The 17593-nt window shown below is 38.8% G+C and overlaps 1 protein-coding gene across 5 annotated transcripts in view; it reads left to right on the top strand.

Moving 5' to 3' along the window:
• Nucleotides 1–232: 232 nt before the first annotated feature.
• Nucleotides 233–17593, top strand: part of LOC143282099 (ATP-dependent clpX-like chaperone, mitochondrial) — a 31295-nt gene continuing 13934 nt past the window's right edge. For 2 of the 5 annotated variants that reach the window (XM_076587592.1, XM_076587594.1), the window contains exons 1-6: nucleotides 233–331; nucleotides 2444–2537; nucleotides 7097–7417; nucleotides 8151–8290; nucleotides 9701–9905; nucleotides 12767–12796. In XM_076587592.1, the coding sequence (XP_076443707.1) occupies nucleotides 2480–2537; nucleotides 7097–7417; nucleotides 8151–8290; nucleotides 9701–9905; nucleotides 12767–12796 (754 nt within the window). In that variant the 5' untranslated portion in view covers nucleotides 233–331; nucleotides 2444–2479. The remainder of the gene's footprint in view (nucleotides 332–2443; nucleotides 2538–7096; nucleotides 7418–8150; nucleotides 8291–9700; nucleotides 9906–12766; nucleotides 12797–17593) is intronic. The other 3 variants (XM_076587595.1, XM_076587596.1, XM_076587593.1) reach the window with 2 other exon arrangements.

Raw genomic sequence — 17593 nt, 5'->3', positions numbered from 1 at the left:
TTACCTCCCTTCATTTCATTTAAGGGAACAGCTATTCAATGCATCAGGCTTGTGCATGAAATTAAAAGATTCACTGTTAAAATTATGTCTACTCTATCAGTTAGAAGGTAACCTTAAAGTATACGTAATAAGTGTTACTACTGAGTGCAATTGTTGGAACAGTAGAACGAACCTTACATATATATGCATAAAGAATAATACATGATTTCTCCCTTAATCTTTATGTCCTTGACCTTGCTGAAGAAGGACCCCTTACGGAACGAACACCACAGCTGCGTGATCAGACCCAGTTTACACAACAACCGTCGAAGGGTATGCATACACAGCTCTGGTCAGTGTAAATATTTCGATTCGCCTGTATTGTAAAGAATTCTTATTGTGACAGAGGTTCTCATCTGTCTGAAATAGTTTTCAACTGTTTTTATTTTGCCAGCTATATCACTCGGAATGAATGCGAACTCATTAACTTAGTAACTGTGCTTACGTCTTACCTTGAACATGATGGAATCATTTTTTTGGTTTTGTTTTGGAAAAAAAAGTGCTGGGAATCGCATCTTACTTTCGTGTCAGTGGTTACTGAAGAAAAGTGTTGTGTGTATGACGAAGCTTTTCACTCGTGTTCTTTGTCAACATGACAGGTTTGGTAAAGATTTCATCGCAATTAAATGAGTTTGTTGCCACCAGGGCGTTCTTATCAAACTTGTAAGGCAGGTGTTACCCATTTTCTTGATCGGTATCTACAATACACTAGATTTAACCAGCCTTGCTGAAGGAGATGTAACTCAATAGTACCTGAGTGTATATATATTTTTCATCCAGATTAATTTCACTTAGTTTTGAAAATTCAGAGTTGGAAATTCACGTGCATTTTCACATCTTTGTCCAGAAAAGTGTTGGACATGACATTTCTCTTTTGTTTAATTTATAACTGGTGTACCTTAATTCTCAGTGTGAATATATTCCAATTTAGGGTTCATCTTCCTTTCTGTTTTAACTACTTGTGATATGTTGTCATCACATTTGTTGACTGTTGCTAAGTCAGTAAGTGTGAGGGAATCTTTATACATTTTCTTGACCATCCGCTGTGGTTAATTAGGGAAATTCAGACTGGGTGAAGATGCAACTCTGTTACTGAGATGAAAAAAACAAACCAACCCAAAAAACAAAACAAAACAAAACAAAAAACAAAACAAAACAAAAAAATCTCGATTTGTTGCCTGCCATTGTTTTGAAAACTGAAAGCACTTGTGTTTGTTTTCAACAGTGTGTAACATTCCAGCATACTAATACAAGTTTTTCTTGATTCCTTATTTGGTTCCGAATTGGCTTTCATGAAAGATATCCATTAACATTTAGGCTCAATCCACAGTTCTTCCTCTCCACTCCTATGTGTGACTGGTGGATTGAACGTCTATGCCCCATTGTGAACATTACTCATTCTGTTTTGATGCGATAAATTGTGGATATTGCCAATATCAGGTGTGGTTATGGCAGATGATTTTATCTTTGGGAGTTGTGGTCATTTTTATTGATAATCAACTGTATATTTTGTAGTTATATTTAGTACACTGGCTTGTTTTATATAGTACACTGGCTTAAAAAGAAAAGTACATTGGTAAGCTACAGATTGGCTGTGTTCAAGAGCAAGGCCTAATTTTTACGCTTATTTGATAGCACTGAACAATGCTTTCATGTTTTAACATAGTAACTGGGCTTGATTCTTCATGTTCTTTTTGTTTTGGTAAGGAAAAGTTGGAAATTTATAGTAATTCACTAATTGCACAGATCTGCTACATCTAATGTTCATACCTCTTCTTCCATTTATGTCCAGGGTCAGAACATTTGCTATTAGTATTAAAGGCTTATACCTAATCTTTATTTGATCAAGTGTTGGAGTTACATAAATATGTAAGTCCCAGCCTTGATTTTTTTGAAATTGTGGGTTCCAAAGTCCTCTTTATCTTGTCACAGAGTGTGGTCTTGGTGCTGGTACTGCTACATTAGTGGGTTCTAACTTGTAAGCTGCAAAGTCAGACATTTGGCTGGTTAGAACATTGACTTTGGCCTCTTCTGCACCTGGTCAGCAAGACTGTACAAGTCCATCTGAAGGGCATTTAAACTATATTATGTGTGTATGAGGGAGGGGAAAGGGGTGGTGGGTGGGAATGGAGAATCTGGACAGTAGCAAAGAAGGGTTGAATTGCTCCTGCTCTAGGAAAGCCAAGGAAGGGGTCTCAAAACTGAATGCTGCAAAGAGCTTCAGACTGGCATTACTGTAATTAGCATCAGTTATTGGGAAGGACACTTAAAACAATCCAACCTAAAGGTGACACACTTGTCACAAGCAAAAGGCATGGTTTGTCTCATTCCTTGACTTCATCAAGTTTGTGTTATCTTTTTGTGTGTGATGAAAGAAATGTAATGTATTATTTTTCTGTTTCAGTTAAAAACAAAACAAACAGCCGATCCAGATTTAGTCATGTCAGGGGCAGCAAGATGTGGGCGTTTAGTTCTGGGACAGAGAGCTCGAGTGCAAGGTATGGATACATGTTCAGTATGTGATGCATCTGTCTGTGTTTTGCTGTTGTTTAAAAAGTTAATTGATATTGTAATTTGTATCCAGCTTCCAAGCCAAGTACTTGAGAATAAATTTCATCTGGGACTATTTTGTTTTTCTTTCTTTTATTCTATTCCTTCCATCTTTTTTGTTTTTGTTTGTATTATTGTTTTCTTTCGTTCTTTCTTTCGCTCATTTCTTGACTTCAGTTTGATCATTCTGTCCTTTCTAATTTGTTTCACATTCATTCATGTAATTCTGTTAGAATTTAATTTTAATTACACATACTTAACCGTGACCCAACTAGTGCAGACTCCGGCAGGGGTCTGACATTCCTGTGCCGTATGGACACATAAACTAAGATGGACATGAGAGACTGAATTTGTTTTTGTTTTCAGAGATGTTATTATTCTGTAGATCATTACTTTTTTTAAATATTTTTTTTTTACTAACTCACATTGTCACAAGTCACATATGTATACAAGGTGTGTTTAGGCATGCATGCTTTTTTTTTTCAATGGATTTCCTTGTTATTTTATTATGCAGATCATTTGAAAAATTAGGTTTTCCACAAAAAGAAGTGTTGACTTTCTCCATCTCTGCCAGAAAGCTGTACACAGCTGTTTTTTTCCCATGTAGCTTTTTCTCTTCTGTACCTGACCTCAGTTGTGGCTTGTAAAAGTCCCACCACCCCACCCCCTGCACCCGCCCTTTAAAAGCCCATTCCACACTCCTCTGTTTACCTCTCTCCCACACGGGTGTTCAGTGCTGGCACTTTAGTTGGCCCTGCGAAAGTTCGTGAACCCAGAAAGTAGGACATGGATATAAATAAACGCGGCTGACAAACAGGCCGCGCCAGCGGCACTCGCTGAACGCTTGTTCGGCGGTAAATCTGCTTTGTTTCTTTCGCGCATCATCTCCTCGGATGGGTCAGAAATAACGACTAAAGAAGTGGTTTTCTAAAAAGAACACAAAATAAGCTTTCCATTGACTCCAAACACAATATGTTTTCTTACATAGCGGTTGTTGCGGCAACGGTTGAAACATAAATGAAGAAAGAGAAGAGAAGGATAAGCAGAAACATGATCGCAAAAATCGTTAAGTTTAAATCCCTCTCTAAGAAAACAGGCGTTTAGCACAATAACATCGTCAATACACACAGAACATATAGCATGCCTGCATGCAGATTAGCTTACCTTTTGAGTTGTGCGATTTTTCTTGGCAGCACAACAAACGTTTAAATGAACACACTGTAGCATGGTGAGAGTGAGCAGCAGGGGGATGGAGAGCGGGGTGAGTGTCTGTCGGCTTATGGCACTGCCGTGCCCTTCATTCCACGAGAAAGACGAAGATTTTTAAGGTAAAAAAAAAAAAAAAAAAAAATGAAACGATGATGTTGATAAAATAATGAAATTGTGTAAATCAAATCAAACTGCACTCCAATAATACAACCAGGAATAGCAATAATTCAACTTTCTGTAATCGCTGCAGGAAATGTGTGGATGCTGTGAAAAGGTGGGAAAAGTGGGGCGGGGGCTGCGGGGCCGAGTGAAACAAAGAAGGCAGTGTCCCAGTTTGGCGCGCGGGGCCAGAAATACCGCGGCGAATGTGCCGGTCAGTACAGAGTGCGGTGGGAAAGTCTGGCATTAAAAAAATTTTGACCCAAGACGCTAGACGCTGCTCGGCCAACTAAAGAGCCAGATTTTGTGCTCGGCTGAGCAGCCGTGCCCAGTCCTTTCCATTTTTATCAGTTGTCTTAGTACTACATTTGGCATTAAACCTACTGCTTTAAAATGGTTTTCTTCAAATCTTTCAAATCGTCAACTCAAGGTTAAAGTAAAACAGCACCCTAAAGTCATTCTTCCTGTGTTTGGTGTCCCTCAGGGATCAGTCTTAGGGCCTATCTTGTTCACTTTGTACACTCAGCCTTTGTCTGACATCTTCAAAAAGGCTCTCATTTGGTTACCATAAATATGCAGTTGACACAAAATTACAAAAAGCCGCTCCTTCATCTGATTTTAAAACAGTCATTACTGAATTGGAAGCTTGTGTAGCTAATGTAAAAACATAGATGGACAAAAACAAGCTAAAGCTCAGTGAAGACAAAACTGAACTCTTAGCCGTTGGAGACCTAACTCATCTTAAGACAGCAGAAAAGGACCCAGTTATGTTTGGCCCTGCTTTAGTAGCATTTCAAACATCAGCCAAATACCTGGGTGTATGGATCATACCTTGACTATGAACGACCAAATTTCATTCTTGTGTCGCTCATGTAATTTTCATCACCAAAGGCTAGCCTCAGTCAGACCCTACATAACAGAGAAAAATACGGCTTGGTTGGTTTCCTCTCTTGTCCTGTCCAGACTGGATCACTGCAATTCCACTCTTGTAGGTTTACCATCTTCCTCCATCAACAGATTACAGAAAATTCAGAACAATGCTGCACGACTGGTTCTTGCCAAAAAGAAATCTGATCGTGTTACACCTCTGCTGAATCGGTTACACTGGCTTCTGATTGAGTCCCGCATTCACTATAAGTCAGCAACACTCGCCTTCAAACATTTTGACAAGTCTCTTCCATTCTCCTCTGTATTGGAAACATATGAACCGCACAGAACATTAAGATCCAGTTCTGAAAAGCTGCTTAAAGTTCCAAGGACTAATCTGAAATGCGCTGGAAATTGGTCTTTCAGAGCTCAGGTTCCCCAAGTGTGGAACTCTCTACCTTCATCTGTTAGAAATGCCTCTGTTCTACATTCCTTTAAGTCAGATCTGAAAACTTACCTTTTCCGTAAGCAATTTTGTTCTGGGCGGAACGGTCAAACCAAGGTATGCCTGTTAACAAGTATCTTTGTACTAGTATTTTTGTAGTCATGTTTTAATGCATTGTGTATTATGTAGTTTTGGTCTTAGATGTGATGGCATTTTTTCTGTCTGGTTATTTTTAATGGGTGTGTGGGTGTGTACGTGCGTGCATGTGTTTGTGGGGGTACAGTGCTCTGGTATGCGTGTGTAAGTGTGTAGGCATGTTAGTATGTCCGAACAGAATTCTATGTTAGAAAATAAGAAATATCTTAATGCTTATGCAATTTTGTTTTTAGTGCAGTTGATATTTAATGTCAGCGTGTGTGTGTCTGTGTGTGAGTGTGTGTGTGTCTGTAAGGGAGGGACATCTATATATATGTGTGTGTGTGTGTGTGTGTACATGTGTATATGTGTGAGTGTGTGTGTTCTATGAAATGCATTTGGTTTTAATCTAAGCCTTATTTACTTCATAGCTTTTATAATCTGATTCATCTCTTAAGTGTGCTTTTTCATTCATATGAAACACACTGGATTTTTTCCATTGTCTGATAGCAGTTGATGTGTATTTTAAGGCATGTTTATAGTCAACTGGATGATGTAAGGCTCTTTGAGCAGCAGTGGTGGTGGATATTGCACCATAGAAAAACTATGTATTATTATTATTATTACCTGTTAGATATATATTTTTTCCAGCTGAATGTGGGTTAACAATGCATAACACTGAATATGAGCATCCAGCAACATTTGGAAATAACAGCTGACATGTCTAAATGCATAGAGCATGTTCAGCCAGTCTGTTGCCAACATACACATGCCAATCATAGGACAACCACCCTGCATTTTTCAAGCTTCTAAGTTTTGTATGGAAATTGTGATCACAGTATCATGAGTATGTCAAATATCATTGATTAAACACTATCAGAATTTTAAAAAGCAGTGACAGATCTCTTTGATCAGGAGCTGTTAAAAAAACAGCAGACTAAAATTAGGAGCTGTCTTAAAAAAAAAAAAGCTCAGGAGATTTGAACTATTTATTTTAATTGAAATGATTATTTCCAATCTTTTGCTTTTCATTTGCACTTCTTATTCTTCCTTTACTCTGTGAAGAATCGTTGTAGTGCTGTACAGAACTGTTCACGAAACAGGATGCTCCAGGTCTGTCGGTTGTGTGTCAAAGCCTGGGTCTCTGTAAATGGTTGCGTCTTGGGATGGAAAGTCAGAAATGGAGCACATCCCTCCTCTCCAGATCACATTTTCTTGTTGGGTTTATTCCCCACATGTGGCAGGTAGTACTGGGTTGCATGGTTACCAGTAGCAGAGGAGGACCTCTGACCTCACTAAATCACATGGGTCAGTAAAATCAATGAGGGTTTCATTTCTTAGCAACGTATCTGCCCCCAGCCACCTGCCACCCTACCCTTGAGAAAAAAAAACAACAAAAAAAAACAGGAAAAAAAAAAATACTGTGCTTCTATTGCTTGTTTGTTATGTCACTTTTTGGTTTGTTTTATTTCTTTCCCTTCATTTTATCAGTCTTCTAAATGTATTTGACAGATGACATAACAGTGTGGTACATTGTCTGACAGAGTGACATCCACATGTTTGTGCAGCTGCATGGGTTTACATGAAACAGTGTAATACATTGTCTGACAGTGTGAGTGTCACATGCATGTTTGTGCAGTTGCGCGGATGGCACGAGTGTGCCTGTCAAGTATCACATGCATGTTTGGGCAGTTGCACGGATGGCACGAGTGTGCCCGTCCTTGTGCTATCAGTCGGGCCCTGCATCTGACAAGTCTGTCAAGTCAATCTTCCTGCCGTTGCCTGCCTCCTTCGTTCCCTGCCGGTTCCATTCTTCGTCCAAGTCAGGAGGGGGTGACGGTGATGGTGATATGACAGAAGGGGGCGGTGGTGGGAGCAAGTCAGCCTCTACAAGCAGCAGCGGTGGTGGTGGTTCCGTGTCTGGCTCCAAAAACGGCAAGGGGGGAGGGGACAAGAACCAGCTGTGTTGCCCCAAGTGTGGGGACCCCTGCACACATGTGGAGACATTTGTTTGTGAGTTTAGTTTTTTGTTGTTGATTGGTTCTACTCTTTGCATTGTAAGGGGAAAGGGGGAATTTGCAGTGACACATATGTATTTTGTGTACATGATCTCATGCGTGGTGATTGGATATGGTCCAAACTCTGAAAAGTTAGAATTGTGTCACATTTGAAATGAAATTCAGACTTAAGACAACAATTTTTTTTTATTTTTTTTTCCCCAGCTGTGGTCTGTTTTTACTGAACATACAGACCACATGAGGCTATGGGACTGTGAGAACTGTGGTTGTGACTTTCCCGTTTTGGTTCATGGTTTGAATGCTACTTCTTTTTTGTTGATCCCTGCAGCTGAATTAACATTGCATTTTATATCTTATTTGTTTGTGCATAAATATCTCACACCGGCCCTGCCCTATTGCCCTCTGATACAGGTTGCATCTTTTCCACTGGTGCATCTTCTTCATTGCTACTTCAAAAAAAAAGAAAAAAATTATTGGCTTTATAGAAACCAGCAGGAAAATTCAGTATTCACTTTAGAAATTGTTATTGGATATATATATATATATATATATTTTTTTTTTCACTGATGATGATTCCTCATGCCTTGTTCAGGCCAGGTAATGAACTGCTTGTACTTGTGTTTTTTCTTGTTTTTACTGATTCCTTTTTTTAATTTTTATTTTATTTTTTACTACACACTGACGACTGTAGACTTCTTAAGACACTTAGTGGTACCTTTGTTTTCCAGCTTCCACACGCTTTGTGAAGTGCGAAAAGTGCCATCACTTTTTTGTCGTCCTGTCGGAGACAGACTCCAAGAAAACTTTCAAGGAGAACCAGGATAATAAGTTGGGCCAGAAACGGAAGCCCCCTCCTGCCCCAAGGAAGGTAGGACATTGCTATGTTCGTTTACAAAGAGCTTGTGGGGAAAAAAAAAGTTCCCAGGTCAAAAGTTGTAGAATGAATTCATTCGGTTCTGACGTTGTGTTAATCGTATAGTGGCATTCTGTGTTTCATTTTCATTACTTGACTTTGTATTAATCGTATAGTGGCATTGTGTGTTTCATTTTCATTAATGATACTTATATAGCACCAATTGTTGGTCAGAGACTAAACTCTAAGTGGTTTTCACAGTCACTTGTACAGCAGGCTGCCTACCTGGGTAGAGCTCACTGACAGCTATCTGCCTTAAATTGCTCATCATTTATTTCTGTGTCATTCAGTTAGGCTTTAGTCATGGACAAACATACACATAAATGAATTGTGTGATAAATCAGACATTTTGGATCACACCAGAATGAAAAAAACAGTGCAGAAGTTCTGGGGCCTTATTGCTTAGTGTCTATCATGTATTTTAGTTGGATGATTTCAAATGTTGCTGAGGAATGTGTGGTTTTCTCCAGCTGTTCAGTCGAGGCAAATTTTGTGTTGATTAAAATCCATACAGCAATCAGTGTTGAAACAGCTCTTGCAGATGAAAAGAAGTTGTGTGAAGCCAGGATAATGATAATGTTATGTATTGTTTCTGTGTTGACATTTTTTTCTGGAGTAACAGGTGTGGGGAGAAGGCATGTCCTACACCCTTACCCTGAATGTTTCATGGACTTTTTCCCTTTGATTCAGCATTCAGCTCAGAAGTGAACACTTCATGTTAATGAAGTAGTTACAAACTGTTCTTTTTGTAAATTGCATGCCTATATTTTCAAACATCCATAAAAGTTCTGATCCTTGTGCTTTCTCTGTGTTCTTCAGATTTTCAAATACTTGGACTGGAATGTAGTGGGGACTTAATTCATGTTAGTGAAGTACCGTGAATAAGTGGATTTCTGAGAAAAGTAAAAATGAGATTCAGTGAAGAAAAAAAACAATTTTTTCAGTGAAAACAGAATTTCAGCCAAAAATAAAAAGTGAAGAAAAAAAGTGTCGGTTATATCCTGGAAGTGTTAGTCACATGTGCTAGCAGACGATGCTGATGTCACAAGACCTCACATAAATTCTGTTTTGTGAGAGTAGGCGGTGGGCATTATGTCTGATCGGTTGAATTCAAAAGCAAGGGAAAAATGTCATGCTCTTACATCATACATCACAAGATGCTTCAAAAGTTAAACATCCATGAAAGTTATGAATCTCGTGCCTTCTCCATGTTGTTCTTTTTAGAATTCCGCTTTCTTGGATCAGCTTGTAGTGGGGGTTTACTGCACCTTGAGTGAAGTAGTCACAAAATGTTCCCTGTGTAAACAACTGTATGCTTGTACTCTTCAACCCTCCATGAAAGTTGCAAACTGTGTACTTGTTCAGATTTACGAATACCTGGACCGGTACGTGGTGGGGCAGGACCAGGCAAAGAAGGTGCTGTCGGTGGCGGTGTACAACCACTACAAGCGGATCTTCCACAACCTGCCCTCTGACCCCAACGGCTCTCCTGCAGCCCCTGCTGGCAGCAAAGTAGACAGCACCTCGCAGGAGTCTGGACGTCACTACCCACACACGCTGACCCCTCGTGGTGAGTCACTGACCAGGAGTTATTTTCATCACTCGACACTGTCAACCCCAGTGGAGTTGTACGTTTGTTCACTTAACTGACGATATGTTGTCAAAACGAGGTTAGCGATAATCCCTGTATGCTCACCTCTCTTGTCAGGCTATTTGGGGAATGCTTGTTCTTTCGGCGTGTTCTATTCAGAGAGTCTCATGATTGTTGTCAAACAAGTGATTTGGTCATGGCTGACATCTTTTCAAGTGTTCACATTTTTTTTTGTGAGTGTTTTTCTACTCCATTACTAAGTGACAGATACACACACACACACACACACACACATGCACAGAGGATACCTAACAAATTGATATGTGTGGTTTTTACTTAAAAAGATGAAGATCAGTTGATCAACAAGACTGATATTATTGTGTCATGTTGAAGGTGTTTCCAGCGCAGATTCATGTGTGCTGAGCAAGACCGACTTTGAGTTGTGATGATTGTGCTCAGTGGCATTTTTAATCCAACCATCCTTCTTTTGTTACTAGTAACCTCCATGTAATCTAAAAGTTCTGGATAGATCAGTACCAAATTAGAATGGAGAGTGAAATGCTCAATCGGAAACAAAAAACAAAAACAAACGAATTTGATGAATGAAATATGTGATCAGGAACACAAGCTCATCAGAACCAGTCAATCATCTAACACTTTTAAATGACCCATTAGGAAGATAACTGGAAACAAAACCAAAGCAGAAATATACATTCAGGAGAATAAGTTCAAACTTTGCAATTTTTTTTAAATAATATTTTTTATTGGACATTATTAGGGAGGTTTGGGGGTGGGGGGGGGGGGGGGGATGAAAAGAAAGAAGTAGCAACATGTTAACAGATATCTTCTGTCCACAAGTTTCCCCCAACCCCCACATCTCTTTGGTCATTGGGGAAAAAATATCATGGATCTTGAAAAATTGTCTTGCATTTGACATCACTTTGGCAAGCGTGAAATATCAAATTTTGCCCAAGTTTTCTTCTCTGTCTGGTTTCAAAGTGTACTCTTTAAGTCGGCCTTCTTTTTATGTTTGAGGTTTTTAGATAAATGGATAATTATTCACTTCTGATATGGAAAGGTTTTCTGTGACTGTATGTTCTTTGATGTTTTGATTTATGTGGGCATCTTTATGGGTATTTGAGTTCATGAAACTTGACCTTGGCTTTACTGAGATGTTTGTTGATAGCTGTTTGAAATAATGGACCTTGACCTTGGATATAACCCATTGCCTGCCTTGGGACATGAGACTTGATGTCCCTTTATACACTATTATACACCTAGAGGACGAGTCTCTCACATCCAATCTTCATTTGCAATTCATGGTCAGTTGTTTCAGGGAAACGACCTACTTTTGTTTCTCCCTGTCTTCTGGAATGTTTGAATATAGTTTACATCTCTTGGACTTCTAAGATTTATACTAAATGACTCATAGCATTGGGGAATTTCAAAGACGCTTGCTGACACGGTTGATCAGAAAGGTGTTGTCCAGCAAAGATTAATCTCATTTTTTGAAGGTTTACAGCTGTAGAGGTGCTCAGATAATAATGAAAGATACGGACTTCAGTAAAGAAAGCCTGTGTTGTGGTGAATGTGACGATTCAGGTGCAGATTTGGATTATGATGGTAAGTCACAACTCATTCAGTGACACAGAGTGAAAGTAACAGTGATGAAAGTTTTTTTTTGTACCAGAGACTGATCAGTTTGTGTGTGTAGCAGGCCAAGAGTAAGGTGACAGTGAATATGAATCAGTTACAGGCATAAGCACAATCATTCTACATGTGTAGCTGGAAAGGGAAGGGGGATGAGGAGAGGGGTAGTCAAGCTCCCCCTCGTTGAGGCAGGGGGTGTGGGTGTGGGGGGCTTGCACGCATGATCTGTTTGCCTGGTGCCAACACACAGCTGGCTGGCTTCTTTCTTCTTCATCAGGCTCTGGTGTTGTACTGGGCCACAGGCACCCAGTGAAAACGAATTAACTAGAAATCCTGGCATTAAATGACGCAGAGAATTTTTAATCATTTGATTTCACTGACCCAAATTTTAAAGTAACAATAGCAACAGTTAGATAATGAAATTGTGGTAATTTATCATTTGCATAAAGTACAGTATATGAGCAATCATCATGCCAAATTTTAAGGAGATATCTTTGTTATTGAAAAAGTGTGTATGTTTTGAACTTAGGTAGAAACCACAAGTGTTCGGCACACACAGGAATTGTCAAATGTTCAGCGGGCAAGGGGTTAAGGATGCATTTTTATTTTCATGGGTCTTTGATTTGATGGACCTAGGCTTTATGTGGACATCTTTATTTTAAGATTGTTTCAATTCATGGACCTTGGTTTGATGAAGCCATCCTTTTTTTTTTCCTGCTTGGATTTTGGCTTGATGTGGGCAATTGTATTTATGGTGTCTTGAATTTGTGGGCCTTTGATAAGGGATTTTTTGTGTGTGGATGTTTGCATTTTTGACCTTGGCTTGAGGAGTGCTTCTTTATTGATGATTATTTGCTGGGTAGATATTGGGATTAAGTTTCTAGATTTTGCTTCAGTTGCTGCTTGGATCCCAGTGTTTCTTTTCTTTCTTTTTTTCAGTTAAAAGTCAAAGAGGAGCCATTGTTTGTTTTTTTTTTACTTTGAGCAGTTTATTTGTGGGAAGGAGTTTTCGGGGGTGGACCTTGAGCCTTGAGGGAATCCTGGACTTGATCCATATTACAAGCATGCTGTTAGACCTGCCAACCCCATTCCTGCTGGCTAATGATAGCGTGGATGGGTCGTTTCACTCTTGGGCTGATTTAGTTGATGGTTTAATCCGTGGATTATTGGTTGTTCTGTCTTTTTTTCAGCATCAGGTTATTGGAAAAAATATCCGAAAGGTGAGAGGTGTCACATGTCTGTCTGTGTGCGTATGTGTGTGTGTGGAATGTGTGTGTGCGTGTGTGTGTGTGTGTGTGTGTGTGTGTGTGTGTGTGTGTGTGTGTGAATTATGTGTCAGTAAACTTATCAAAAACTCAGGTTGATTAATGACCTTGACAAGACATGTAGATCATTTTAAGAATATTTCTGTTATTATTCCTGATTAAGAAAAAAAAAAATTATTTGTGTTACAAAGTTGAACCACTGCAATTTGCACTGAGCACTCATTCTGAATGGTGTATTGAAAGTAAATGATTTAAAAAAATGATGCACTCCCAGGTTCAGGTCAAGGTCATGAAAACAAAAGCATGTTTGACATTTGTAAATACATATTGAAAGTCTTTCACTGACTGTGGTGAAACGTAAGGTACAGATGAAACACAATTGTCATTTGAGAAAAGTGACAGAAAGAAAATTACTTTTACTTACTTAATTAATTTTTTTCTAGAAAGTTCAGTTTTACAGATAAGTCTGGAGCCTTTCAGTTCACCAGATTCATATCAAATTTGATATGATCATAGATGTCAGTAGTATCTCTATCAAGTTTGATTTTTGTTGTTGTTGTTGTTGTTGTTGGTGTGTTCCTATGACTTTGAACTATGTCCAAAGTCACCGGATCGTAGTCTGAGGTTCATCCCCCCCACCCCTCTTAAAAAAAAGTTAATGAAGGGAAACATTTGTATGGCTTGAACCGCTTGGCTTTCTGTATATTGACTAGAGAAATATTGGTCAGGGTAGTAGAAGTCACTTGTATCAACCCTGTGTACTGGATATCTACTACAAGTTTACCACAAATCCTGTGAACCAGCACCACAAGGGCCAGGTGTGACAAGTGGAGTCTGTTACTAAAATCACTTCTGACCTCCCTGTTTTGAATAGTATTGTCTTCAAATATACAGGGAATCTCCTGTATATCTCTGAGAGAGGCAGCCATATGTCCCTTGACATCTGCCTTGAGCATCTTCCCTCCTCCTCCCCCTCTTGTTACTATTTTGCTTTTGATCACTTCCTTAGCATGTTTCAAAATCTGCAGCCGTAACTTTCATTTCAGAAACTTCTCCATTGTCTTCATCGTTGCTTTTCTAAACTGCTCAGTAACCTCTTTTGCAGACTGTCCTCCATTGCTCTGTGTTCAAGACAGTGCCATGAAAAGAGAAAAGATAAGGAAATAATGAAAATTGATAAACATTTGCGAATTCTACCTCCACATGAATGCAGCATTTTTGTGTTTCCACTATTTATAAGTTATGGTTCAGCTTGAAAAGAAATGTTTTATGTGATGAGAATAAATGATACTGGATATCACTTCGGTATGAGAATACATGGAAATGGTCTGCAGGAGAAGTACCCTATATATATATATGTATATGTATATGTATATGTATATGTATATATATATATATATATATATATATATATATATGTTGCATGGCTTGACCATCTTAGCTCTCTTTTATGAGCGAGTCCTTTATTTAATATTTTTTATTTCATTTCTAACATAAAAAACAAATCATAAAATGTACATAAACATCACTTGTTATCAAACCCCTTTTGCACTTCATTGATTAACAGTCATCTTCCTTAAAATGATCTGTGTAAATTTCTGACCAAGATATTTTCAACACATCAAGTATATTTCTTTGCTTGCAAATAATAGAGAACAAAACTGAACACAAATAGACATAGAGAAATTGAATGGGAAGAAACAACAAAAAAAGAGAGTATCAGTCTCCGACAGTAGATGGAATATCTTTCATGCGCAGCAGGTACAGTATTCAGAAGACAGCTAGATTACTATTTCAGTTTTTTTTGGTCATTCCTGTTATCCCATATAAACTGAAAAATCCCTTGTTTAATTACACGTACTTAACCGTGACCCACTTGTGCAGACTCCGGCAGTGGTCTGACTCCAGTCCTGTGCAAACTACTACCTGCTTATGTGGAGAAAACAAAAATAGCTACGGCCGATAACCTCCCGAAGTAGGAAAATCTCTTGTTGTATGGCATTCACAAATTTGTCTGGAGGAAATGGCAGCAGTGTGCCATTCACAAATTTGTCTGGAGGAAATGGCAACAGTATAGCATTTGCATATTTGTCTGGAGGTTATAGCAACAGTATGGCATTCACAAATTTGTCTGAAGGGTTTGACAACAGTGTGGCATTTACACATTTGTCTGGAGGATATGGCAACTGGTAACAGTTTGGCATTCACAGATTTGTCTGGAAGATATGTCAGCAGTATGGCATTCACAATTTTGGAGGGTTTGGCAACAGTATGGCATTCACAAGTTTGTCTGGAAGATGTGGCAACAGTATGACATTCTCAAATTTGTTGGAGGATATGGCAACAGTATGGCATTCACAAACTTGTCTGGAAGGTATGATGACAGTATGGCATTCACAAACTTGTCTGGAAGATATGGCAACAGTATTCACAAATTTGTCTGGAAGATATGACAGCAGTATGGCATTCACAAGTTTGGAGGGTTTAGCAACAGTATGGCATTCACAAATTTGTCTGGAGGGTTTCAACAGCATCCACCCCTCCTGCCCCCATCCCCACCCCAATTTATTTTCACAAAATAATGATGTTGAAATTGCCACATGGTCTTTGGTGTCAACTGCCTCTTGTTTAGTCATGCTTGGTGTCTTTTGCATTTGTCTAAATGTTTCCTCAGTACTAATTTTGACACAGTCCTTCAAATCATATGGAAACCAAATACCAAGAATTCAAGATTGTTTTGCGTTCCATTCCATGTGCAAATGGGGTATATGTCTTACTTGGGAAGTCTTTCTACTTATTAACCAAATGTCTCTGCTTTTTTTCCCATATTTTATTTTAAACTAACATTTTCAAAAACTTCAGCAATGCTTAGTTCTGCTTCAGATGACTTTCTGTTGGCTTTCTGCATTCATTCTGTTCAGTAATTTTTTGCCCTTTCAGTTCATAGAAGACGTCAGCTGGTGTCCTGCGCTAAGTGCTTCACCAGTGCCTATAAGACGTCCATGCACTGCATCTATTCTGTTTCTTTCTTTATCAGAGTTTGGTTCAATGAACATAAACAGACTCTGAATAGTTAAGTGCTTCACCAGTGCCTATAACTAGTATAAGATGTCCAATTGTGCACTGCACCTATTCTGTTTTTTTCTTTATCAGAGTTTGGTTCAGTGAACATAAGCAGACTCTGAATGGTTAAGTGCTTCACCAGTGCCTGTAACTAGTATAAGACATCCAGTTATGCACTGCATCTATTCTGTTTTTTTCTTTATCAGATTTTTGTTCAGTGAATATAAACAGACTCTGAATGTTTAATGTACCTGGATGATAAATATACTATGTAAATAAGCATTTGTTGGGTGGAATACAACTTTCTTCTCAATAAGGATTTGCTGCCTGGACCATGTGTAGTGAGGGAGAAAAGGGGGTTTGCCACACATGCAAAAAAGGAAACTGTGTTTAGCAAAGACAGTGGTCCCAGTCAGCCGATTTACACAACTTTTCAAGTTCTGCAAATGGTTATGATTAAGTATAATGGAGACATATTTCTCTTGTCTAATGACTTATTTTACTCGAAGGTGACCGACAACGTAAGTGATAAAACTAACAGCTGCACTTGATACATGTTCATTCCATCTATCCAGTCAGTGTTTTTGAGCAGGTTATAATGACTGATATGCATGCGTAACATGTACAGGGGGATGGGGGGAGGAGATGGAGAGGAGTAGTGTAAGACCACAGGTGGAATGCCAGTTTGGATGTAGAAGGGAGCATGGCCACGAACGTCTGAATTATTTCTTTCACTGAACAATGCCAGGAATTTATAACAGTCAATAATCCACAATTTTCATGAAACCCAGGGTGTTCAGTGCAGTGGACAAGAAACGTGTGTGTGTGTGTTTCACGCTTTTTGTCACCGATCAGATGGCTGACTTGTTTGCAGAGAGGCAAACCGGATGTATAACAGACACTTCAGTCATCCCTGGAGTGAGTGAGTGTCATCAGAGACCTTCCCACTCTGTATGGGGAAAGCTCTTAGCTGTCAGAAAACTTGACTGCTCAGTTTCTGAGAACATGACAGACTTTTTATGTTGCTGGAACACATGTTTGTCAATGTTGGGAAAGTTTTTCACTTGTATGTCTACAAGAGTTGTGATTTGCAACTTATATCCTGTTTTATTTTCTTCTATATGAATAACCTGACAACAAACATGTTACTTCCAACTGTATAACTATTTTTTTGTTATCTTTTTGGATGTCATTCAGTGGAAGTGGAAATAGATGTTTTTGTTGCACAAAAATTGTTATCTTTACTTTGAAATGCCTAAACAGCTATCTACATTCAAAATAGAGAGAAAAAAAAAAAGCCCAGGTTCAGAATCCACATTCATTTTCCTTCACAAAATTATTTATTTCCTTCTGTATCCCCAATACTTTTGTGCTAGAAAACAACAACAACAACAACAAAATAACCCCAGAATCGAAAAATTCCCTGACAAGGTGAGAGCATTTAAAAAAGAATTGATACAAAATTGTCTGACACTGGACAGGGTCAACTCACTCTGTACAAAGGGCCTCGATCAGGCTTATAGTTATACTGTCTACAGCCGTTTCAGTCGAAGGACCTGGATTCGGGCCTTAGCTAGTTTTGAATTTTTGGAGTGGCACCTAATTTATATAATGACTTTATAAGTTAAGAACATCTGAAGTGACCTTCCCACCCTCCACTGCAACCAATAAATGCAGTGTGTGTTACTG

The sequence above is a fragment of the Babylonia areolata genome, chromosome 5, assembly GCF_041734735.1.
Source record: "Babylonia areolata isolate BAREFJ2019XMU chromosome 5, ASM4173473v1, whole genome shotgun sequence".
NCBI lineage: Eukaryota > Metazoa > Mollusca > Gastropoda > Neogastropoda > Buccinidae > Babylonia > Babylonia areolata.
The sequence above is the reverse complement of the archived record's forward strand: the minus strand, read 5'-3'. Positions and strand labels throughout refer to the sequence as shown.